The sequence below is a fragment of the Benincasa hispida genome, chromosome 11 (assembly GCF_009727055.1).
Source record: "Benincasa hispida cultivar B227 chromosome 11, ASM972705v1, whole genome shotgun sequence".
NCBI classification, from domain to species: Eukaryota; Viridiplantae; Streptophyta; class Magnoliopsida; order Cucurbitales; family Cucurbitaceae; genus Benincasa; species Benincasa hispida.
Window position 1 is genome coordinate 71,944,609 of NC_052359.1, and position 26,517 is coordinate 71,971,125.

Genomic DNA, 26,517 nt, shown 5'->3' on the forward strand with positions numbered 1-26,517 from the left:
ACGTGCGAGCGGGGGCGTCCTATACAAAGAGTTTGTATAAGACCTGACCACGAAGTGTTAACGTCTCGTTATATAATGTCATTCACGATAGAGACTTCACTTCACAAGAATGACCATAGGTAACATGACCTCACTCCTGAGTGAGTTGGGAACTCCTGCCTTTGAGGGCGGTCCTTTGATTTTCATGGGTACGAGTGGCTAGGTCGGCGACTCAAACCTAATACTTTGGGGATTCGTCTTATTTAGGAGCTGGGAACTCAGCTACACAAGATGGAATCCACTCCTTCCCCGAAGCAGGGGTAAATAGATAGATTGTTCTCTTAAGGGCTGATCCCAGGGCTTGAACGATGTGGTGCCACATGTTGGGATTGGTGTCCTAATTCTCTCGGAGTCTCATTGTTTTGTAAAGATACACATTGTTTAATGAATAAAATAAGTGTTATTTAATTCTGGCATTTACTCATATCCAATAAACAAAGCTTCTTGGTTTTCTTATGTGAACTTAAGTATGTATATGTGATATACAAGTGGATCATGCCTTAAGTGATAACCTAAATAGGTCTGTAGTATAAGGATTAAGGTGAGATACCTGATCCTGGTGACACTACGGATGCGGCCCGCTTTGTAGAAATTTGCAATTGTTGTAAACTACTACATATGGTAGATCCTGACCATTCATGTGGAGACATGCGAGCGGAAGTGTCCTATACAAAGAATTTGTATAAGACCTGGACCACGAGATGACTAGATTCTGTATATAACGCTGTTGATACTAGAGACTTGCATCTCACCTAAACAACCATAGGTGACACGACCTCAATCTTGAGTGTTTTGGGAACTCCTGCCTTTGAGGGCGGTCCTTTGATTAGTATGGGTAAGAGTGGTCAGATTGCCAACTCAACATGCCTATCTTTTTGGGAACTTTTCTGATATGGAAGCTGGGAACTCAATCCACAAGATGGAATTCACTCATTTCTCGAAACAAGGATAAGTAGAGAGATTATTCCCTTAAGGGCTGATTCTAGGGCTTGAACATAGTGGCCACAACTTCTCTTTGGAAGAGAAGACTCAGTCATAGTAGGACTATGACTTGTGTTCATTAGAGGGATCAGTGGTACTTAAGGAGACAGATGTAACTGCAGGGGCATAACAGTTATTGGCCCAGCTGTACTTACAAGCGATCTATGAAGGGTTGTCACACTGCTGATTGGTTAAGATGGGCACATAATATATCTGTGGTAAGGAGATTCAGCTGTCGGTCTTTAGAGAAGTGCCTGACAGTTAACGAATGGTGGATTCTGTGACTAAAGAGTTTAGTCAGTCACTCACATATCGTTGGAGCTTCAAGCTATAGGTCCATAAGGTCCCCTTAGTAGCTCAATGGATTCAGTTGAGGATCAGTGTTTGGTGTTGATTTGAAATGTTCAAATTGACAAAAGGTATTTTGATTATATATGATATAATCAGTATGATGTATGAGATACATCTAGTGGAGGATTGATGTAAATGAGATTTACATTAAGTACCATGGAATAGAAAAAGAACTATGGTTTATATGTTTCATGAAATGAAATATTAAAACTATAGGTTATAAATATAGTATGATAAGTTGGTTATCATTTATATTTATAATAATATTAACTATTGGATAATTAATTCTTTTTCTTTAATAACCAATTGAGTGGGTGGTTATTGGATTTTCATGGTAACCGTGAAATGAAAGGAAAATGGTTTTCCTAATTTTAATAACTGTTGAAAAGTTTTCATAAAAGTTTTTGAGATTTATCTCGGCAAAAAGAATCTCACGGAGTTGTCAAGTAAATACAGATTCACTAAACGACAGCTTGGACGAGCTAAATGATTGTGCAGTGGGTGAGCTAAACGATCGTATAGTATTTACTAAACGATCGCATAGCTTTTGCTAGACGATCATTTGCCAAAAGTAAACGATCGTGTAATATATGTAGGCGACAGACTGAGCTAAACAATGAGCTAAATAATCAGATAGCTTTTGCTAGATGATCGCATAGCTTTAGCTAAACGATTGGGCATCGATCTATACGATAGGTCTTCGCCATCTCCCTCTTGCCCAGTCATGTACACAATCAATGTTTCCTTCTTCGCCTGCCTCATTCCAAGTCCAAACAAAGCCCACCCTCTGGATTCTCACACCGAGAATATCAAGGTAGCCTTGTTGGTGGTGTCATACTCAATCGACACTGTTGAGGTATTGTGGAGGCCGTTCGTGCTATTGCGGAGGAGTTCGTGGTCGAGGCGATCGTTGAGGATGAGCGCGAAGTGTTCGTGCTGTGTTGCGGTCGTGTAGATTAAGCGTTTTAGGTTGTTGTTGTTCGAGCGATCGTGCGCAAAGGAGCGTGGAGACACATCTTCAAATGTTCGTAGAGTATTCTCTTTGTTCATTTGAGTTTTCATGCTGTAATTTCTATACTAATTGTATAACCGCTTGTTTCTGTTTCGACTGTAATTTGTATTGTTCATTTATAATTATAATTTGGAATAATCCTTTTTTTTCCACTGCTCATGGAAATCTTGAGTCCGATTTCTTTCACCACACACCTTCTCATGGCCAGAGAGGTGTCCACACATAGTAGGACTATGTTGTATTGTTCATTAGAGGGATCGGTGGTACTTAAGAAGTTAGTATAACTATAGGGGCAAAATGGTAAATTGTCCCAACTGTACTTACAAGCATCCGTGAATGGTTATCGTAATGTTGATTGGTTATATCGATGGACACAAAAATATATCTATGGTAAGAAGAGTTCAACTGTCGGTCTTTAGTGGAATGCCTGTCAGTTAATGGATGGTGGATCTCATGGCTAAAGAGTTTAGTCAGCTATTCACGTACTATTGGAGATTCGAGCCATATGTCCATAAGGTCCTCTTGGTGGCTCAATGGATTCAAGTTGATAATCTATTTTTGGGTTAGTTTAAAATGTTTAAATTGACAAGAGGGAGTTCAGTTATATATGATATAATTGAACTGGTTAATTATATATGATTTGATTGACTTTATGTATGAGATACATTAATTGGAGGACATTGGATATAAATATAATTTATGTCTAATGGAGGAGAAAAGACTATGGTTTATATATATAATATTAAACTATAGGTTAATGAATATGATATGATTATATTTATTTTTTATTTTTGACAATTATGGGTAATTGTGCACGCTGTTTTCTCTGTAACCGTTCATTAGTGGGAAGTTCCAATCAATTTTCATAACTGAAGAATAAAATGAAAATCATATTTATTTTGCAAGAGATCACGTAAGTTGCTCACGAAGTGTATGCTGCCTATCGTTGAGTAAACTAAGAGACTATACGATAGTTCGAATTTACTACACGATAGCATACACGCACGCGCTTCTTTCTAAATGATCGCCTACATTTCTCTAAACGATCGTCTAGTGCCGAACATTTAATAAACGATCGTAAAGACGATCGCTGCATTTTTCCTACATGATCGTGTACTTCATCTAAACGATCAAGCATTTTGTCTATACGATAGACTAAGCTTTCTCCCACTTGCTTGATCGTTGTACACGATCTTCATATCCCCCTCCCCTCTACCAAATCCGAACAGAGCCCACTCATTGGATTCTCACACCGAGAATACCGAGGGTTCCAAGTGGTTGTGTCGTCCCCATCTTTTTTCTGTTTGTGTGGAGGCCGTTCGTGGTAGTCGACCGGTGGTGTTGTTGAACGATAGCTTGACGTTCCAGCGAAAGCGAGAGCACCTGTTCCTTTGGAGAGAACGAGTTTTGCGGTGAAGAAAGAGTCTTCAACTAGTATGTATTCGTTCTCTTGTTGGTTATTTGTTCTAAGCATGCCAGTAATTTTACAATATGATGCATATTTGTATGTTTGAATGTAAATGTGGTAATTCTGTCACAATGCCTTTGTAAAGATCCGCTTCTACTCAGAGGTACTCTTGTATAAGAGTTCCTTCAACCTTAACACTCAAGGGTTTGATCAACAAGAGCGTTGCAATGCTCTCACTAGCATTGCATCACTACGCCTGATTTCTATATATACTTCTCTTCAATTTAGGTCAAAGGAGGATGCAAAAAAAAAAAAAAAAAAAAATTGATGGAGGTCGAGGAGTGGCTCCTAGTCCTTTCCCTTCCTTTATCCTTTTTTGTATCTTTATGTAGATTTTTCTTTGGGTTATAAATAATGTATTGGTTTGACCTCTTCGTTTTGTCTAAGGATTGTTTGAGGTAACTTTTAATCTAGTTTTTGGAGAGTTAATTTTTTTTTTTTTTGCTAATCTCATGAGAATTTTGTTTTCTCGAATAAATTGCATGTTGAATTTGTGTCTTCTTCGAATTCGTATTAATTTCTATAAGCATGTTTGTGAAGTTGTTTTTCCACACATGATGGTGCAACAAATAGATTTTTAGTCACATCACGTTCTTACCGGAATGTCTAGTTAAAATCAATCAAGTTGGCAATAGATAATTATGCGTTTAATGGCTATTCCTAGGATGCATGAATTGCTAGGTTTAAAGAAAAATTTTGGTTAATGAATTAGGTTATTAGATTTATTAATCGACACAATAGAATCCTATTCATTATGCACATGTTTTTTTGTAATTCTATATGGACGATATTAAACAAACCCAATAGGATTTAGAAACATGTAGATAAGTTGGGTATGTCCTTTCCGACCTTAATTAATAATTAGGACATTCCCTAGGTTCAATCTTTGCTAATGGTCCGCCTTTTAAATTTTAGTATGATCGCATCGAGCGAGTTATTGTGCATACATGAACAGTTGCATGTTTAAGTTACGGAAATCGATGATAGAAATTTCTTTGAATGGCTCTAAAAACTAGATAAACCAATCCTAGTTTACAATTATCCTTTTCAATTTAATTTCTTGCATGTTTTTATTTTATCCAAAACCAAAACCCAGTTTTTATTGCTTTCCACAGTCAAATTTAGCTTTAGAGAGATTTAGATCTTGGCCTCTCTATTGTTCGACCTCGTGCTTGCCACTTGTGCTACCTAGTAGTATAAGTAGTAGTTCGGTGATTTTATAAGTATTTTTGTTTAGTTAACGTTTATGGACGATGACAAATTCTTGCTAACACATTTTTTTTAGGGCGTAGAGAATCTAATATCGTTTCTTAGACCCCTAGCCTAAACAAAAAATATTTGTAAATTCACCGAACTACTACTTATACTACTAGGTAGCACAAGTGGCAAGTATGGGGTCGAACCATAGAGAGACCAAGAATTAAATCTTTCTAAAGCTAAATTTGATTGTGGAAAGCAGTAAAAACTGGGTTTTAGTTTTGGATAAAAGAAAAACATGAAAGAAATTAAATTGCAAAGTATAAATGTAAACTAGGATTGGTTTATCTAGTTTCTAAAGCCATCCAGTGCAATTTCTATCATCAATTTCTATAACTTACACATGCAACTGGTTCATGTGTGCACAACAACTCGTTTGATACGATCAAACTAGCCTTTACAATGGCAGACCACTAGTGAAGATCGAACCTAGAGAGCGTCCTAAGCATCAGTTAAGGTCGGAAAGGCCACACCTCAACTAATCTACATGCCTCTAAATCCTATTGGGTTCGATAGCATCCATATAGAATTAAAAACATGTGCATTATGAATAAGGATAAATTGTGTTGATTAATAAACTGGATAGCCTAATTCATTAACTAAAGTTTGTCTTTGAATCTAGAAATTCATGCATCCTAGGAATAGCCAATAAATGCACAATTATCTATTGCTAACTTGATTGATTTTAGCTAGACATTCCGGTAAGAACGTGATGTGACTAAAAATCTATTGCTAACTTGATTGATTTTAATTTAAGCATGTATGTGGAGACATACAAGTGGATCGTGCTTTAAGTAATAACCTAAATGGTCTGTAGTATATGGATAAAGGAGGGATACCTTATCCTGGTGACACTACGAGCGTGCCCTGCTTTGTAGGTGTTACAAATGTTATAAAGTGCTACAAATGATCTGATCCTGATCATTCGTGTATTAGACATGCGAACGAGGATACTCTATACAAAGGAGTTTGTATAAGACCAAACCACGAAATGCTTAGTCTCGTTATATAACGTTGTTCATAATTGAGACTTTCATTTCACTAGAATGACCATATGTAACATGATTTTGTATCTGAGTGAGTTGTGAACTCCTGCCTATGAGGGTGGTCCTTTGATTTGCATGGGTAAGAGTGGCCAGATCACTGACTCAAACCTACCACTTTGGGGATTCATCTGATTGGGGAGCTAGGAACTCAGCTACACAAGACAAAATTCACTTCTTCCCCAAAACAGGGGTAAGTAGATAAATTGCTCTCTTAAAGGTTGATTCCGAGGCTTGAACAATGTGCCGCCACACTTTCTCTTGCCCCGAGAAGAGTTTAGTCATAGTGGAACTATGATATATTGTTCATTAGAGGAATCAATGGTACTTAACGAGTTAGATGTAACTATAGGGGCAAAATGGTAAATTGGCCTAGTTGTACTTACGAGCGGCTTGTGAAGGGCCATCGTACTTTTAATTGGTTATATTCAATGGACATAGAAATATATCTGTAGTGCGATAAGTGCAGCTGTCAGTCTTTAGTGGAGTGTCCGACAGTTTAACGAATGGTGGATATCATGATTAAAGAGTTTAGTCAGTTATTCATGTACCGTTGGAGCTTCAAGCTACAGGTCCATAAGGTCCCCTTGGTAGCTCAATAGATTCAAGTTGAGAATAAGTTTTTTGGGTTAATTTGAAATGTTCAAATTAACAAGAGGGAATTTGATTATATATGATATAATTAAGTTAATTAAATTATGTATGATATAATTGATATGATGTATTTGACACATTATTTGATTTGTGGAATTAATATAAATATGATTTATATTAAATGCCATAAAAGAGAAAAAGAACTATGGTTTATATGTTGCATATGATGCAATATTAAAACTATAAGTTATAAATAGAATATGATAAGTTAGTTATTGTATTTATTTATAAATTATTAATTATGAGATAATTAATTTTCTTTTCCTCTAATAACTGACTTAGTAGGTAGTTTTAGGCAGTTTATGGTAATTATGGAATAAGAAGAAAAATCGTTTTTCATTATTGATTCCACACACTACACAAAACAAGTAATCATATTATTTTGAGAGACAAAAACGATAGAGTGTCAAGTTTACTATACGATAATGTTTTTACTACACGATCGAGTATCAAGTCTATACGATAAATTTCTTCCTCTATACGATTGTTCATTGCATACTCGATCGTTTATTCCTCCATTCCTCTATCCAAATTCATACAGAGCCTACAACTCCTAGATTCTCACACCGAGAAAACCAAGGTAACCTTTTGGTGGTGTTGAGTTCTGTACGAGGATCGAGGATCTTCTAGTTGCTCGTGTGTTCATGTTGCTTACTGTGTTACTGAACAATTGAGGGAAATATGTGAAGAAAGGATTCTTCAAAAGTATTGTTTACTCGATCCCTTGTATGTTTATTAAGAAGCATGTTGTGATTTACCTTTAATGTATAATTTGTTTGGAATGACTGTAAATATTTATGTTCTTTTACAATGGAGTTTGGAATGATCCGCTTCTGCTGACTGATTCTCTAGTTTTAGAGTTCCTTTAGCAACCTGGGAACGAGAAGATGAGACGAGAGCCCAGTACCCAGAGTTTTTTTAGGATTAAACTTTCGAGAATGAAAGTTTCTTGAGAAGGAAAGAATGTGACAACCTAAATTTTTAGGTAATTTAAATTATCTTGGAATATTTGGGGATATTTTGAATTGTTGAGGTTAAATTGAATTATTGTGCAAGGATAATTTAATTTTGAATTTTTCTTCGATGAAAGATTTGGGAATTTATATTTAGATTTAATTGAAGGAAAGTTTGGATTTAACTCAACATTTAATTCAATTTGGAAAATTTAATTAAAATTGGGAGATTTAGAAATTGTTGTTAATTTGGAGAAGATAATTAATTTAAATCAATTTTTATAAGATAATTAATTTGAATTTATTTTCATAGGATTTGGTAGTTTATTTAAAAAAAAAAAAAAAAAAAGATTTGAAATTTGAAATTGGAGAAGGAAAAGGAAAGGAGTTTTGAATTATTATATATATACACACATTGGTTTAAGGATAAAAAGAGTTTAAAAAAAAAGAAAGAAAAATGAAGAATTTCTTTCTCATCTTCACGTGTGCATCAGACCCCTCTCTCATTTTCTTCTTCAAGCATGCCACACTCCAACCCTAACTGCCACTTCAAGTTCTTCCGTTCGTCGCTCAAGCTCTACTGTCTGTCGATTGTTCTCAACATTGGTCACGTCCACGCCATTTTCGTCCGCACCAGCTGTCCGTGAGCCATCGGTAGTTGCGCCAATCTCTCCACCTTTTGCGTCTGTTTTGCTTAGCCCAACATCACCATCTGTTTTCCATCCAACCATCACGGTCTTTTCCTGTCGTATCTCCACACTCCATCGTCTTCGGTCACGCCAGATCCGAGCCGAACCATCTAGTGCAATCATGGCTATTTTTGCTTCGTTCTTGTTGGGTTTGGACATTCTCTTTGAAGGATTTTGGCTTAAATCTTGAACATCCATTATGAATTAAGCTTAATTTCATTTTTCTCTTGGCATTGGAAGGTTAAATTGGAGTTTTTAGGAGGTTTTAGGTTGCTATCCTGTGAGTCGGGAACGATTTCGGTAAGTTTTTTGTGGGATACTTGAATTGTTCCATTACCCATTGAATGTTGGTTTCGAATATTTAATGTCGTTATGTTTTGAAAATTGGAACGGAGTTTAAAGCCAGGAACGTACTTTCCAACGTTAGAAGGATCGACTTTTTTATGGATTTTGGTAAGTTCTGGTGAGGTTTAGCACTTTGGGCCCTTTTGGATTAAGGAAAATTGTTGAAAATTAAGTTAATAAATTTTGGATTTTATTTATGTTTAGGTTGGCCAACTGAATAGAGTTTTGGAATTAATTTTGGATCGAGCCACAATTTTGATAAGTTAAATTGGAGACATTTGGATAAATTTGGTTAATTGGAATTAGACCCCAAAGGTTTATTTAATTTTTGGCTTAATTATTTTAGGTCTTGTTTTAAGGTTGTGTTTGGCAAAGGGACGATAAGCTTATTTGAGTTTGCTTTTGGGCCTAAATTCCAAGGTAAGTAATCTTACTACTAGAACCGCCTTTGTGTCAGAAGATAAAATTAAGGATAATTTTGATGGTTCTAAAGACTGTAAGAGTCATGATGCCTCATTAGAGATGATATATGAACATATGATTGTCTTGTTTGAAGTATGTTATAAGTATGAGCATGATCTTGTTTCATAAGATATTTTATAGATTGTATGACCATGATCTAGATTGTAGACCCTCAAGTCTTACTTAAGCAAGTTAGGTCAAACTTGAATAATAAGGTTGGTATAAGAAGTAGCTTGAGGATGATTAAAAGAGGAGGAAGAAACCTAGAGTGTTGACAATGAGACTTTTGAGGGCAAAGAATAAAAAATAAATGTAGCCAAACTTTGTTAAAGAGGAAAAAATTTGGCTAAATATAAGTGTGCCTTAGCGTTGAAGAGTGGTGCCTAGTGTGCGACAACCATGATTCATAGAGGTTAGTGAGTGGTTAAGTGTGGGCCGAATTATTGCCATACACAATGCACCAACCAAAGGCCCCACGAGGATAGGTTGGGGAAGGAGGCGCGCGACACAAGCAAGGCAATGGACACAATGTATGCATCGAGGGTTGTTGTGCATTGTAAGTAAGAAGAGAAGGCCTTGTGTTGAGCCATGCATTACCAAGTCCTAGTTGAGGTTATAAAGAAGCATGACACGTGCGAAAAGAATGGCCTTAGGCAAGGAGACTTGCACATTGATACGTACAAGCTAGGCAAGGTGTGCGTGGAGGAAGGCTATGACACTAGGCATTGGACGTAAGGCATGCGTTGGCCGAATGGGGTATGCGCCAAGGGAGACTATGCGCTGGTTTTGAGGTTAGGTTTGGAGGCAAGTTGAGTTATACGTTCAAGATATAGCTAGGCATCCAAGTGAGGTTAACGTTGTGTGAGCTATGTGACCAAGAGAGGTGTTAGGCGTTCAATTGGGGCTATGCGTTGACAAGGTGGATGCGGCCAAGAAGGGCTATGCGGCCAAGGGGTGATGCGTTAAATTGAGTAAACTTGGGGAACAAGGCTAGGTTGACAACAAATCGGGGCAAGTGGTTGAATCTAGTGAAGTTTGGGCTGAACCAAGGATGAGATGGGTGCACTATAAGGCATGCAAAGGGAGGTTATGTGTTGGCTTAAGAGGATGAGGATACTTCAACCATATACAAGGAAGAGGTGTCACGGGGGAGGTAATGCGATGAAAGGGTGTGTGGATACGATGCAAGTTTTCCTAATAAAGCCCAAGTATAAGCCTTCTTAGGGTCTTGGTAAGTCTAGGGTCGAACGCAAGGATTACTCAGACAGATATGTGACGGACTCTATCTCTGATCTTATCGCTATTTTAAGTTTAAGAAGTTGGATGGTGATTGACTTTGATTTCTTAAGGCGATGGAATTAAATGCAAAGCGATAGAAGAGTGGTGTTGTAACAAATATGCGATAAAGGGTTGAGAAGAGGTTTTGCTACATTGCTTAAGATATCCTACAAGTCATGCGATCATGCTATACACAAATGTTAAGAACTACATTTCTCAATGCATATGGACACATTTCCTATGTCTAGGATGCATGCAATGTGTAGGGAATGTTGCAAAAAGAACTTATTTCTAAGTCTCCTCTACTATTGCTTATGATATCTAAGCTGACTCTTTCAAGCCTAGATTCTATGTCTTTAGGCTACTCTTTCAAGTACTCAAAGTGATGAATGAAGCATACATAAGACAAGATGATCACATGAAGTGCATAACTTAAGTCATGCTAGCTAAGTACTTTTCAACCCATTCACAAATTTAGCTACTCATGTATGGCGTGAAAAGAATGAACATAGATTGAAATGTAATTTCCATTCTTGCAAATAAAATGCTCAAGTACAAAACAATAAATGATGTAAGTGTTAAGCCAGGTAAGCAGTGTCTTGCTTCCTCTAGCGTTTACATGGCTTTTAGCACTCCAATTCTTTTCTAATTTGTAAACTCTTGCTCTCACAAGGGTTAGGTGTGGGTTGGTGTTTCTCTTCCTTGTTGTTTCAGCAGTCTCTCGACCTCCCAGAATTAATTCACGCCTGATTTGGTAACATTAAATGGTATTTATATACTTCAAAAAAAAAAAAAAAAAAAAAAAAAAAAAAAAAAAACAGTTCTTCATCTCACTAATGATTGCGTGGATGGGCAACATTAATTTTCATGCTTTGTCACGCCGTCTGATGGTCACCAGAGGTTCAATGGATTTGCAATGGTATGGTCTTCAACGGCTGCCAACTGAATTTCTGATTTGACCACTATCGGCTTCACGTCCCATCATGTTTTATCACAGTAGATCATCGTCTTTATGTAAGGTCATCACGCGTTCGTCTTTGAAGTACCATTGGATCGCCAACATAGGAGATCGTGCTATTGCCTTGTTCCTGAACAGAAATACAAGATTATTTCAGTTTAATTGCTTTTATGCGATGAGAGTTAGCGATCGCGATTTTATTTTTAGTTTGGTGCGTTCAATCATAATATTGCCTATTTACTATCGCCTTCTCTCATTGTTTTAATAATTTGAGCTTTAATAACTTGTATTTCTACAAGTTATCACACTCAAAATTTAAAACAATGCTTGTTCTCAAGCATAAACTAAATATTTCTCAAATTTTCAATCGCTTTTATCCTGCTTAGACTTTTCACAATGCCTCATTCAAACCGCTGAACTGTTGTCATTATTAATTTCTATCCAAATCTCTTCCTAAAATATTTCTAACCTTTAGGGACTGCGAGCTTAATCTAAAAAAAAAAAAAAAAATCTTTACCCATTTCCCAGGACATCACATGATTTATTTTAAATCTTATCAAACCAAGGTGTTCAAGTGGTTTGGGCCTTCGCATGATTTAAATCTTAGTTTGGTGATCTTGCACTGATCTAGTGCCCAGCCTTCATTTTGGCATGCCCCCACAGGTGTCATGCGGACATCCAACTACGGCGAGGTGCTCTTTTCAGTCAAAACTCATGCCTATCTTTTTTTTTTTTTTTTGGCAGAGGAGTTATGATCACTTAGTTTCTATGTTGATCATGATTACCACCTTCGTTTTGGCTTGCCCCCACCCCCACGGGTGTCATGCGGACATCCAACTACGAGTAGGATCCGATCTCAACGTCATATATATATATATATATTTTATAGATTGAAACTCTATCAAGGCTGAAAATATCATCCCCAAATTTAAAATGCAGCAATGTCCTCAATGCTAAAAACGAAATAACTCATGCAATGGACTCAGAAAATTTTGTAAAAATAGTTTTGAAGTAAAGCTGGCAGACCAACTAAATTTTAGAAATGTTTTGTGAATCGAATGTCCTGAAATTAATTTGGCGCTAGTTCATGCGACAAGAGAAGAGGCATATATTTCATCATTGAAGTCGTAATAGGGAAAGGATAAATGTGGCGACCAAGTGTTAAAGTAATCAAAAATTTAGAATTGAGTCAAACAAGAGAGAATTCGATAGTAGAATTCAGTAATATTAAATTGAAATTGAAGTACAAGAATTGAAATAAGACATTAAGGCAAGGAAGGACACAAACCCCAAATTTAATTTTCGCCCACATTATGCTGATTACATGTTTTTTTTAAGCCCATCGCATCACTCCGTCACACCAGTCCATTGCGATCAACGCAATCAAAAGGATTGAATGAAGTACGAAGTTTAAAAAGAGTTGATAGTCATTTAAAGTAGTAAATATGCAGAAAGTAAAATAGATTCTGAAAGAAAACAAAAGGATATACTTTGTCTCTGATGAATGTATGCCACTTATCATCGCAAAGACTGAGTGTTTCTTCTCTATTCTGGCTTACCCAAGTCAATGGAGGTTTTCTCATGCTAGAAATCCCCTCCATGATACAATTTTACTCTCTGTCCATTCACTTTAAATGCGTTGATCCCATCTTCGTTGGTCAATTCCACCGCTCCATGTGGGAATACTTCCTTGATTATGAAAGTCCCGGACCAACACGACTTCAGTTTTCCAGGAAAGAGATGCAGCCTGGAGTTGAACAACAATACCCTTTTACCTACCTTGAGGTTTTTCTTACAAAGATGCTTATCATGCCATCGCTTGGTGCGTTCTTTGTAAATTTGGAATTCTCATACGCTTGTAATCTCCACTCGTCCAACTCTAGTAGTTGAAGTTTTCTCTCTTCTCCTGCAGCCTTAAGATCAAAATTGAGTTTCTTAACTGCATACATCGCCTTATATTCCAGTTCCAACGGTAGATGAAAGGCCTTTCCAAACACCAATGCATATGGTGACACCTATGGGTGTCTTATAAGTAGTCCGATATGCCCATAGGGCATCATCTAGTTTCATGGCCTAATCCTTCCGCGATGGGTTCACCACCTTCTCTAATATTGACTTGATTTCTCTGATAGAAACCTCTGTTTGCCCATTTGTTTGGGCTTCTATAAATAGGACTGATGGTTCTCACAATTCACTAATGCAATTTAGGTAATTTGGTGTGTACTTGTTAAGAAGAGAGTGGAGTAGTTGACCTTAGGTTGCCGTTCAATTTGGAGTTGTGAGAAGTGAGGAATTTGTGTTGGAAGGCAGAAGGCTCAGCTAGTCACACAGGGTAGTTGCCATCACATACACCCACGCCTGGCATCCAGGGCAGGCGCGCCCCTAGACGATACGGACACCCATCAATGCGCATGGTCGAGCGACCCAGTGCACGCCTGCATTGTGCATGCTTACATTCTGCATCTGTGTCACACCATGCATGTGCGAGGACTGCTGCCACGCCCACCCGACTGCCTAAATAACCTCAAGAGTTGTGTTTTTACACCAATATTGAAGATTTTGCTTTGCATGCACATGGGGAGAATAAGACACCTACGACTAGAATCATGCATCAAGAAAGTCAAAATAAGTTTATTTAATTTTCAAATTACCATAGACCCATTCTTCAAACTTTCAAAACTTTTTAACCTAATCTTTGGAATAACCCGAAAATTTGGCAGAGAAGAGTAAGGTCCATAGGGAATAAAGGGAGAGAAAGCACATGTCCTTGTTGAGCAAATCGGAGAGAATACATATGGCTTTCACAAAGTCAATAACTTATATATACTTATTGATGGGTCCTTTTTTTACTCATAATTCATTAGACGAGACACATTGATATGGTCATCCACATGACATAATTATTCTGTTTTTTGGTTTCTTTCTATTTTAAAATTGTGAATGTGTTGTGGTTTAGTTGAGCTTTAATCTTGAATGTTGAGTTTTTTTTCTTTTTAAATGTGAAATTGAAGTCCTTTTGTTTTGGTCACGATACCAAAAGTCCTCTAGACTAATACCTTAATAAGAGAGGATGATCAACACACAATTAAAAGTTAAGTTGATAAGTTATGGTTAAATTATGTATCTTCATTTATAGATTTAAAAATTTGATTAAAATGGTCTATTAAAATATTTGTCACCGTTGAACAAAAAATAAGGTGAAGGCAGGAGATTCTGTACATGATCTAAGACCATTATATCGTGTGCTAAAATATTTATGTTAAGATGCTCTATTAAAATATCTTTATAAAAAGGTAGGTTTAAATTTCATCCTATAAATTACTAATTTGCTAATTAAAAATATAAAGAAATAAGGACACCTTCAAATATTATTTCTTAAATATGTTGTATGCTCATGTTCCATGTGTGGTTTGGCTTCTTGATGAAGGTTTAATTCTGACCTTTGTGGCCTTTATTCCATTTTCCCTTAATTAGAGGATCCATTATCCCATATTCTAGATAGTAACATGAGAATATTTAACTTTTAAAGGATTAAAGAATGAAAAGTGAGTATATTTCATTTTCGATATTTTGTTTGTCTTAAAATTTTTATGATATATTAAGTTATATTATATTTAACAACATAACGTTTATATTCTAAAATATTATAATTTTCGTAACTTTTAAATTTGAATTATACTTTTTTTTTTTTTTTTACAAATTATACTTCTGTTAGATCTCTAGCTTATTAACATCATTAATAGAATGATAATGTGACATATTATATTGATATTTATAAAAAATTAAATATTCAAAATATTGATATATATATATATATACTTTATTTTATTTAGTTAAAATTCGTTCCAACACTTTAGAGATTAAAAAATATATAGAATTATGAATTTTTTAATATAAATAGTTAAAGATATATATATATATAAAGGTTAGATCTATGGTGCAATCCCTCTTAGGATCCTCACGTATGTTAGTACTACTAGTAGCAACCATAAAAGGTATCCTAAAACTCGTTTTTGTGTTATTATAAAAAGTTAAAAGTAAAGATTTTCAATGGAGGAAAGAAGAGTATTAAAAAACATAAAAAACTATATGAAGAAAAAAGAAATTCTAAATAATTGTATTATTCAAAGTAAAGTAGTCAAAATGGTATAGCGAGATAAGTTTTTTTTTTTTTTTTTTTTTTTTAATACAATATTTAGAGTGGGAGAATCGAAATCTAACCTTGAAGTTAATAGTAAAAGTTTTATACTAGAGTTACATTCATTATAGCTAAGATAAGATACCCAAAAAAAAAAAAAAAAAATCAAAGCTAGACATACATGTTGTCAAAGACAACATGTTTAATAGTGTATTTTGATTTAACAGTTCAAGTATTTAATTTTGAAAATAAGTCATTTTGAAAAGAATTAAAATGTTTGACAATCACTCAAATAGTTTTTTAGACATTTTTAAAACATATTTTAAACTCTTTTTTTATCAAAAGAGTTTAAATAAAAATGGTCTTTTTGAAAAACACTTTTTTCTCTGGTCATTCCAAACTGGCCCTAAAATTATTTTGGTTTTGAACTTTTAAATTCATTTTATTTTCTTTAAATATTTCATTGAATATTATATATAATTTAGTCCTTAATTTTTATATTAAAAAATAGGGTAATTATTTAAAATAACAAAACTACTGAAAATATTTTCAAATATAGAAAAATGTCACTATTTATTAATATCAGTGATAGACACTAATAGATGTCTATCACTGATATACAGTTATATTTTATTATAGTTGTAAATAAGTTGTCTCATTTTTTTTTTTTAATTTAACCAGATGCAAAGGAGATCATAGATGCACCAGGATATCTCAATTAGGTTGACATATCTTTAGCATCCTCATCATGTCCCGACAGCCAAGAAATCCATTGATTGAAAGGGATAATTATATGAACAAACTAGAGAGAAGCTTGAAGAGAATCAATGAACAAAAGAAAGAAAAGGGCTATAGAAAAGTCGTCTAGTTTAACACAATGGAAGAATTTGAAGGAACCCCTATGAAGGGGACGTAGCAGAAGTGGATCATCCCAATACCCAATCGTTCTGAAAAGCAATTTTACATGCAGGGAAAAATTAAATTATACAGCATGCCAAAAAAAATTAAAACCAAAAAGGTTTATGAAAACTTACCCTTGAAGATGTTCTTCAATCTAATCCCTCAAACACTACCATGAAGGAGTCTAAGTATTCACTGGTGAGAATCTAGGAGGTGCGGGCTCTAGAGTGTTTTGAAATTGAGGGAGAAGGAAGAATTTTTAGAGAAAAACCTTGGGAAGCAAAAAATAAAATAAAATAAAAAAATAACTTTACAGAGAGCAACCTTCTTTTTGTCTTTTGCAATTTTTTGAAGGAGAAACCTCCACCACTTCCTACGTGAATGGTGGAGAAAAAAAGATGGGGAATCACTAACTCTCTCCCATTTAATTACTTTAAAATTAAATAATTAAAAATTATTTAATAATAAAACAATTAACAAATAATTTTAATTCACAATTAATAACCAATTTATTATATATTATGTAATCATATGTTATATCATATATAATATATAACATATAGTTTTAAATTGTATCATATACAATATATAACCTATAGTTTATTTTCTCTCTTACGGTATTTAATATAAATCATATTTACATTAAATTTTAGTTATATGAATCTAATTCATAAAATTAACATTTGAATCATATTCAAACATTTAATTCATCTCATAAATTCTTTATATTGTAATGTATCAAATACATTATAGTAATTATATCATATATAATTACATAAATTTAATTATATCATATATAATTAATTTCTTCAATTAATTTGAACAATTTAAATTAATCCAAAACTTGATTCTCATAAAATCCAACGAGCTATCGAGGGGACCTCATGAACCTGTAACTTGAAGCTCTAATGATTCGTGAATAATTAATTAAACTCTTTAATTAAATTATTCATCATCCGTTAACTGTCGGACATTCCACTAAAGACCAACAGCTACACTCTTCGCACTACAGATATATTTCTGTGTCCATTGAATATAACCAATCCACAGTACGATGATCCTTCACAAATTGCTCGTAAGTACAACTAGATCGAATTCCCGTTTTACCCTGTAATTACATCTAACTCCTTACGTACCACTGATTCTTCTAATGAACAATAAATTATAGTCTCACTATGACTAACCTCTCTCGAGCTAGGACAGGGTGTGGCGTCACAATGTTCAAGCCCCGGAATCAGCCCTTAAGGGAGCAATTTATCTACTTTCCCCAACATTGGGGAATGAGTGAATTCAATTTTGTGTAGATGTGCTCCAGCTCCCCAGTCAGAAGAATCCTCAAAATGGTAGGCATGTTGAACCGGCAATCTGGCCACTCTCACCCATACAAATCAAAGGACTGCCTTTATAGGTAGAAGTTCACAATTCACTCAAGATTCAGGTCGTGTTACTTATAGTCATACTGATGAAGTGGAAGTCTATATTAAGAACGGTGTTATATAGTGAGACTACTCATTTCGTGGTTCGGTCTTATACAAATTCCTTTGTATAAAATATCATCGCTCATATGTCTCCATATGAATGATTAGGATCAGATCACTTGTAGCAGTTGCAACAATTGTAACATCTACAAAGTGGGCCATCCTCATAGTGTCACCAGGACAAGGTATCCAGCCTTATTCATCTGCTACAGACCATTTAGGTTATCACTTAAAACATGATCCATTCGTATATCTCTACATACGTGTTTAAGTTACGAGATAATCATGAAACTTAGTTTATTGGTTTGTGATTAATGCAACAAAAAATGGAATAAAATATCATATATTTTATTAAATAAACAATGAGTTTATACATAACAGTTATAAATTATAGGACGCTACGAGATTTAGGACATCAAACCCAATAGAAATATCATAATTATAAAAGAGATGGGATTTATTACACCATTGCGCTGCAGTATGAAGAACGTCCTCCCAAAGATGAGTGGTAGGCTTTTCGGCATCCTTGAAAATTCTGTTGTTTCTTTCCATCCATAAGTTGCATGAGGTTTCCCCAATGAGGTTGCATCACATGGTCCTCCTTTTCGAACTTGATTTCAAATGAATGAAAATGGAGAGAATATCCTCCATTGTAAACGGCTGTGATGAGATTTTCAGTTTTCTCCAAATCCACGAGGAGTATGAGCAGGTGACAAACATATGATTTGCAGATTCAGTACCGTTTTTGCATAATATGCACCAGTTCAGCTTTAAAAGCATATTCAAATAACGATTTTGGCATTTGTCCATAGTGTTGAGACTTTTTTGGAGCAGGAACCATATAAAGAACTTGCCTTTTTTGGGTAGAAGAGAAGACAAGAGGGTATCAATTTGGACATATTGTAGAGGGTAATTACCTTCACTGATATAGCTTTTAACAGCTCTAATTGAGAAGGATCCATTAGAAACAAGAGACCAACGAAATTGGTCTTCTCCAGCTGCTTGTAGGGGTAGGGCAAATTACTACTGAAATAAAATCCATAGCTCTCTCTCGTTGTAGCAAATATCTTCAAAAAAGAGGATTCCACATGGCATAAAATCTTGGATACTTTTCCTTAATAATTTCAGCTAAAGTCCTATGGTGTTGCTAAAATAAAGTAGTCTTACTATTTTGGATTTTTCTCTGAATGTTGTTCATCATGTAAGCATCGAATTTCATGATATGAAACCAAGGCGCTCTCGAGCTCATGAAACGACTATTATTAGGCAGCATACCATTAGATGATATTTTGTATTTAGCATCAATAAGTCTTCTTCAAAGGCTATCTGGTTCCACGAGGTATCTCCATATCCATTTACACAAGAATGCATCATTAGAGGTTTTCATTTTAGCAACACTTAGACCGCCCTTATTAGTGGGTAGAGAGATATACTCCCAGCGCACTAAGTGTGAGCCTCCATCAAGGAAGGAACCTTCCTAAAGGAAATCACACATTAAATTTTCAATTTTGTTGCAAATGGAGATAGGTGCTTTAAAGGTTGTGAGATAATGACTTGAGAGTTTACTAAGTACAACCTGTATCATAGTGAGCCTCCCACCTTTCGAGATGCAAGAGAATTTCCAATAGTCAAATTTCCTCTCAATTCAATCAATGATCGGGTTCCAAAATGAATCATATTTCATGATATTACCGAGGGGCATGCCCAAGTAGTCAATAGGGAGGTTTGTCTAAGGGCAACCCTTAATAGCTTTAGCATTAATCAAGAGAAGGGGGACTACATTGATGTCTCAGATTGATGACTTTTGGAGATTTATCTTCAAACTCGATGCACCTTCAAAAGTTGTAATGACATAATTAAGATTTTTCAGAGAATTCAAATCAGCCACCGAGAAAAGGAGGATGTCGTCTGCAAAAAGGAGGTGTGAAATGTGCATGCCATTGTTGGGCATTTTGAAACCTTCAATAAGATTTTTCTGTTGAGCCTCCTCAATCAAGCTTGAGAGGTAGTCCATGGCAAGAACAAATGAAAAATGAGGGAGAAGACCTCCCTGCCAAATACCTCTCGTAGCTTTGATGAATTCCTTAGGTTTTCCATTGATCATGGTAGAGTAGTTAACAGTGGGGATACAGACCTTTATCCCTCTAACCCATTTATCATTGAAACCCTTTATATGCAGCATAGTAAGTAGGATCCCAATCAATCTTATCAAAAGCTTTCTCTATATCAAGTTTTATGACCAACCCCTTCATTTTGCTACATCGCCAATAGTCTACAATCTCATTTGCAATAAGCACATGATCAGTTATTTGCAGTCCATGGACAATAGTTGATTTGTTGAAGGAGATGGTGGTTGAGAGAACAAATTTTAATCTTTCAGCCAACACTTTAGCAAGGATTTTGTAAACATTAGTAGTTAGGCTAATGGGTTTATAGTCAGATACTTTCTGCGGGGTAACTTTCTTGGGATTCAAAGCAATATAGGTTGCATTAATGGATTTGTTAACAATGCTTTTCTAAAAAAATTCGTAGAGAAAATTCATCAGTAAGGGCTTCAAAATGTTCCAGAACTTTTAATTAATGAATTCAATTGAAAAACCATTCGGACCCAGTGTTTTGTTATTACCCAAAGTCTTAATGCAATGAAAAACTTCAGCAACAATAAAAGGAGATGTCAGCCTAGCAGCTTGAGCATTAGATATTTTCCTCCAATTTAACTCATCAACCATCCATCTACTGCCTAGAGCTTTGGCAAAAACATCTTCAAAGTAATCAAGAAAAACAGATTCAATGTTACTATAAAAAAATTGACTTATATTGTCTTTTGTTTTGGATCTCAGATATGAAAATGAATCTCCTTCTGGCCATAAAAACTTTATGGAAAAAGGCAGTGTTTTCGTCCCTACAATTTAACCAATTAATTTTACTAAAATTCCTCCATTTTGTAGCTTCTAAAAGGTGTAACTGCTGCAAATCTGATTTCAAAGAAATTCTTTGAACTAATTCAGCCTTCGAGATACTGCTCTCTTCTTCCTTTTTATTAATAGCGATAATGAAGGCAAATACCTCTTCTAATCTATTTTATTCCTTGTTAAAACTTGTAGTTTCCATGTCTTACAAAAAGTTGCCAACTTCTTCAGATTTTTCATGATAATGTAACCTGGAAGCTCTGTATTGTGAATTAACTCTCATTTGCTTTTTATAAACAGAGCAAATGATATGTGCGCCAGCCATTTATTGTCAAATTTAAAGGTACAAGGGCCCCACCTCAAGTTATTTGACTCCAAGTGTAGGGAGTACTAGTCGAATGTGTTTCGCTCAAGGCTTTTAATATGGTGAGATTGAAATTTTGCTTCCCAGCTAGAAGTATGAGGAATCTATCTAATTTGGATATAGAGGGGTGCTTCTTAAGTTTGTCCATGTACAAGTATGGCTTTGTTGATAAAGTTGTTAAATTTTTCATACAATCTCGAGCAGGGCTGGCAGTAGTAGTCTCATTGGACTGACGATAAGCATTAAAATCCCCTCATATTATCCAACAGGATTTGCATAATTTTGTTACAACAGTCAATTCTTTCCAGAAGTACTTTCGAATTCTTCTACTAGCCGAGCAATACATATCAGTCAACTACCAAAGAAAGTCATCAGGACGTTGAACTTGGATTGACAAAGTGAAAATACCCTCATACACATCAATAACTGTATGGGTTAAAGAGTCCCAAATAATAAGAATTCCCCCAGATGAGCCAACATCAATAGAAGCCCAAACAATACTTATAGAACTCCATAATGACTTCACAATATATTTGTTAACTAAAGGAAGCTTAGTCTCTGTCAAACCTTTGCTTAAGTCCCCTATTTTAACTGATTTGTGAAACATTTGCTTTTGTAGTCGAATGTTGGTAATTGAATGATTCCAAGGTTATTTTCCTTCAGCCAATCATGTAGTTGGTCCTGAAATTCAGTGTTGGTGGTGGTATTCTTTGTTTTGGTTGTGGCTTCATCTATTTTATTTGATGCTTCATAAGTGTCTTCAACAGTTTTAACAAATAAGTTGTTTAGGTTGTTCTCTATAATAGTGTCAGGATTAGAGAGATTTTCATGTACAAAGTTTGTATTAGTGGCTGAAGGGTAATGTTACTTTTTTTTTTCTTTTGTCCTGTCTATAAGGCAGCTTTGATTTTGTGTGTTTCTTCCTCAAGCATAGTTGACTATTCATCTTCCGTTTCTCATTTTTAAGTCTCTCCTCTAGTACCTTATGTGAATTTTCGATGTGGTTGGGGCCTGCTTTGTGTGTAGGGGGTCTAGCATAGCTGCCTTGGAAGGAGAAAGTTTCAGCATTTTGGTAAGATGCATCGAAAGTAGTAGTAGTTGCTTCTTGAAAGAATGCGTCATGGACTTTTGGGTGTTTTTCGGTGAGCCACTTTCCGTGGCTGAGTCAACATGTTGACAAGAAAAGTCTGCCTATCTTCGCCAACAAGTGTAATGCTGGTTGGTATGAAGCCACAATAATTGTTTTTAACTTTGATTTTGGCTTCAATTAGATTTAGAGGTCTCCAAATTGAAATAAGGCAAGTTCTTAAATTCCAGGGCATGTAGTGGAATACCTTTAAAATGCAACTAGCCACCACCATAGCTAAGGATTAATTTTGGGATTGAGTGAAGTGTTGGAGACCAGTGTTCAAATTTGACTGTAAATGGACCAACTGTGACCCATTCTTTGTTTAGACAGAGTAATCGTGCTTATTCCACATCCCTAACACTAATTAAAGCTTTATTGGTGTGAAAAGGATTGAAAGCATCTATATCCTCATTAGATTCTCTAAGGGCCTCCATTTTTCAGGTCCAACCATCATGAAAATAACGTCTATAAAGAATGATCACCTTGTCCCAATTTAAAAACTATACTTTTTCAATTTCATATATTTTGCGCTGCTTTTTATCTGTCTGTTCTTCTACCTTTTTAATTCAAGGGATCAAATTCTACAGCGGAACCGTAGTGAACTCCTTGCATCTCGCAAATTGATTTTTACATAAACAAAAATAGTAAACTAAAACAAAATAAATGTAGAATAAACATGTAAATAGCATGTTATAGGGAAAGATTAGAACTATTCTCACCTTTGTAGACTCCTAGACTCCTAAAACGATCCTCTCAATGTTCCAATGAAAGACTCCTCCAACGATCTTGAACACGAATATTTCCTCGAACAATCTTGAACACAACCACAAGAGTAACCTTATTATTATCAAATATTTCAATAGAAGGATAGGTGGTATCCAACTATTGGAAGAGGGTGAGAAGGAAAAACTTTTGGGAGAGTAGAAAGGATTTCTTTTGTGGCTTAGAGAAAAATTACACAACGAATGCTTGCAATTCTGGTGTGTTCTGTGTGTATTGTGTGTCTCCAAAAGGGCCATAAGGAAGATTTTATATAGAGAAGGGTGAATCCCTTCTCCTAGTCTTTTTCCAATTTTTTCTTGTGCACAATTAATTAAATATTTATTTATTTAATTAGCACAATTAATTAAATAACACTTATTTAATTAATTAGTACATTAATTAAATAACTATTTATACATTAAATCCAATTTAACGTATATATATTTAATTATCATAAATATCATTTGTATATATACAACACCTCTCTATTAATTAATTCTTTATGAATCAAATTCACTTGAATTAATTATTTGAATCTTATTCAAATGTTTCTTTCCAATTTAATTTGAATTATAGATCATATCCATAATCAATTACATATTAATCATATTAATATACAATTTTCTTAAATTGATTTGAACAATTCAAATCATCTCTCTATTCTTTAGTGAGTTAACAAGAGGACCTGGTGGACCTGTAGATCAGAAGCTCCAACGATATGAGATTAATTGACTAAACTCATTAACCAAGTTAATCAATATTCGTTAACTGTGGGTACACTCCACTAAAAACCCACAGTTACACTCTTCTCACTACAAATATATTTGTGTCCATGGATATAGACCAATAATAGCAAGTTAATCCTTCACGAGTGTTCGTAACTCAACTGAGTCAAATTACTGTTTTACCCTTGGATTTCCTCTGACTCTTTAAGTACTAGTGCTTCTCTAAAGAACAACATGTTTATGGTCCAATGAATAAACAGAAACCCCTTTCGGGCCAATAAGAGAGTAGGATCCTTTATTCAAGTCTCAGAGACATAACTTAAGGGAACACTTATCTACTTACCTTAAAGACAGGAAAGAGTGAAATCCATCTTGTATTATTATGTTCCCAGTTTCCCACTCGGTCTTGTCCCTAAAAAGGTAGGCATATTGAGTTGGTGAATTGGCAGCCCTAACCCATACAAATCAAAGGACAGTCCCTCGTGAAAAAGAGTTCATAATATACTCAGGATTAAGACTAAGTTGCCTAGGTCATACCTTTGAAATAGGAACCTAACTAGTTAACGATGTTACATCTAGTGGTTACTACTTTAGGGTTATTAAAACAAAATAGAAAATAATACAATAACATTTATTGAATTAACATCTATGACTTTTTATTGATGACAGTCAGTTAATAACACTTACTATCTATGAGTTTTAGGGCATGAAACCCAACATCAGTAAGGGTTGGGATATCTGATATCTGCTCACTGGAGGATGCAATTCCAGCATGTGAGATTTATTTACTGGATGATGCAATTTTAGCGTAGGATATCATGCAAGTATCCTTTTGAAATAGAAACCTAACAAGTTAACGGTGTTACATCTAGTGGTTACTATTTTAGGGTTATTAAGACAAAATAGAAAAAAATACAATAACATTTATTGAATTAACATCTATGACTTTTTATTAATGACAGTCAATTAATAACACTACTATCTACGAGTTTTAGGGCATAAAACCTAACATCAATAAGGGCTGTGTTGCAAAATCAACAATTAAAGAACACAAAAAGGAACGTAGAGATAGGGAAGATCGACACACAGATATACGTGGTTCACTAACAGTATGTTAGCTACTTCCATGGGCAGAGGGAGAACAATATTATTTGAGAGAATGTTTTCAAAAATTACATAAAAAACGATGCCTCTAGAGTTAGAGAGTTTATATAACCTTGGTTGTTCGAAGCGCCAATAAACAGATTCAAGGCATTTCAACAAATCTCCACCTTGACTTGAATTCTCTCCCAGATAACAGATGTACCAAATTCAACATAAATCAATATCGCCAGACGTACCCAGACTTCTTCTTCATGCCTCAAAGTGTCCCACAAAGGGGCCACTAAAAATTCAAAACATTCAGCAAGTCCAAACAATGTTGGAACTTGCCTTGTGGAACCGGTTTGGTGAACATATCAGCAGGGTTATCAGTAGCACAAATTTTCATCACTTTAACTTTCTACTCACCTCTTAAGAAATGATATCTTACATCTATATGCTTAGTTCTCTCACGATGAACTTGATCCTTGGCTAGGCATATTGCACTCAAACTATCACAATATACAATAGTTTGGTCATGATGCAAACCAAGATCACCAACTAACCTCCTCAGCCATATTCCCTCTTTAGCAGCTTCTGTCAAGGCCATGTACTCTGCTTCAGTAGTAGACAAAGTAACTGTAGGCTGTAAGGTTGCCTTTCAACTAACAACAGAACCACCCAGAGTGAATACATAGCCAGTCATAGACCTCCTACTGTCAACATCTCCAGCATAGTCAAAATCAGAATAACCAGTCACCAAACATTCTGTGAAATTTCCATAAACAAGACCAACATCAGATGTACCTCTAAGGTAACGAAAAATCCTTTTAACGGCTTGCCAATGCTCCTTCCCAGATTGACCCATGAACTTGGTGACAACACTAACAGCATAGGCAAGATCAAGCCTAGTACAGACCATAGCATACATCAAAATTCCCACTCCACTAGCATAAGGAACTCGAGACATGTGCTCCTTCTCAGTTTCAGACTGTGGTGAAAGCACAGATGACAAACGAGCATTTACAGCACTAGAAGTATCTATAGGCTTAGCTGATGATATACCAAACCTGGACAATATTTTCTAAATATATTCTTTCTGCGACAAGAAGAGCTTATTCTTATCTCTGTTCCTATAAATCTCCATACCCAGAATTTTCTGAGCAGCACCCAAATCCTTCATATCAAACTCAGCAATGAGAAGATTCTTCAATTTCAGAATATCAGACTTGAACTTTGCAGCTATGATCATATCATCTATATATAAAAGTAGATAAATCATCGAACCATCATCAACTTTGTTGTTACACAACAATCATACAGACTCCTGTTATAGCCAAGTCCAATCATATAACTGTCAAATCGTTTGTACCACTACCTTGGAGATTGCTTTAACCCATACAAAGATTTCTTCCACTTGTAAACATAATCTTCTTTACCTGGACACTGGAACCCATCTGGTTGGGTCATATAAATCTCTTCCTCCAACTCTCCATGTAAGAAAGCTGTCTTCACATCTAGTTGTTCTAGTTCCAAATTATG

The 26,517-nt window shown here is 35.2% G+C and overlaps 1 protein-coding gene and 1 long non-coding RNA gene across 3 annotated transcripts; both read right to left on the bottom strand.

Moving 5' to 3' along the window:
- Positions 1–11,060: 11,060 nt before the first annotated feature.
- LOC120090239 lies at positions 11,061–16,849 on the bottom strand. Of its 2 annotated transcripts, XR_005485466.1 has the most exons (4): positions 16,663–16,849; positions 12,779–14,088; positions 11,367–11,620; positions 11,062–11,278 (listed from the first exon to the last, which is right to left on the bottom strand). It is a non-coding gene; the product is annotated as an uncharacterized LOC120090239 (long non-coding RNA). The 2 variants fall into 2 exon arrangements; XR_005485465.1 differs by having other exon boundaries at positions 11,061–11,620; positions 16,663–16,848.
- An 8,787-nt stretch (positions 16,850–25,636) lies between these two features.
- On the bottom strand, positions 25,637–26,158 carry LOC120090842 (secreted RxLR effector protein 161-like). The gene is made up of 2 exons (XM_039048545.1): positions 26,125–26,158; positions 25,637–26,028 (listed from the first exon to the last, which is right to left on the bottom strand). Exons 1-2 carry the CDS (start codon positions 26,156–26,158, stop codon positions 25,637–25,639), a joined length of 426 nt encoding a protein of 141 aa, XP_038904473.1.
- Between the last annotated feature and the right edge of the window lie 359 nt (positions 26,159–26,517).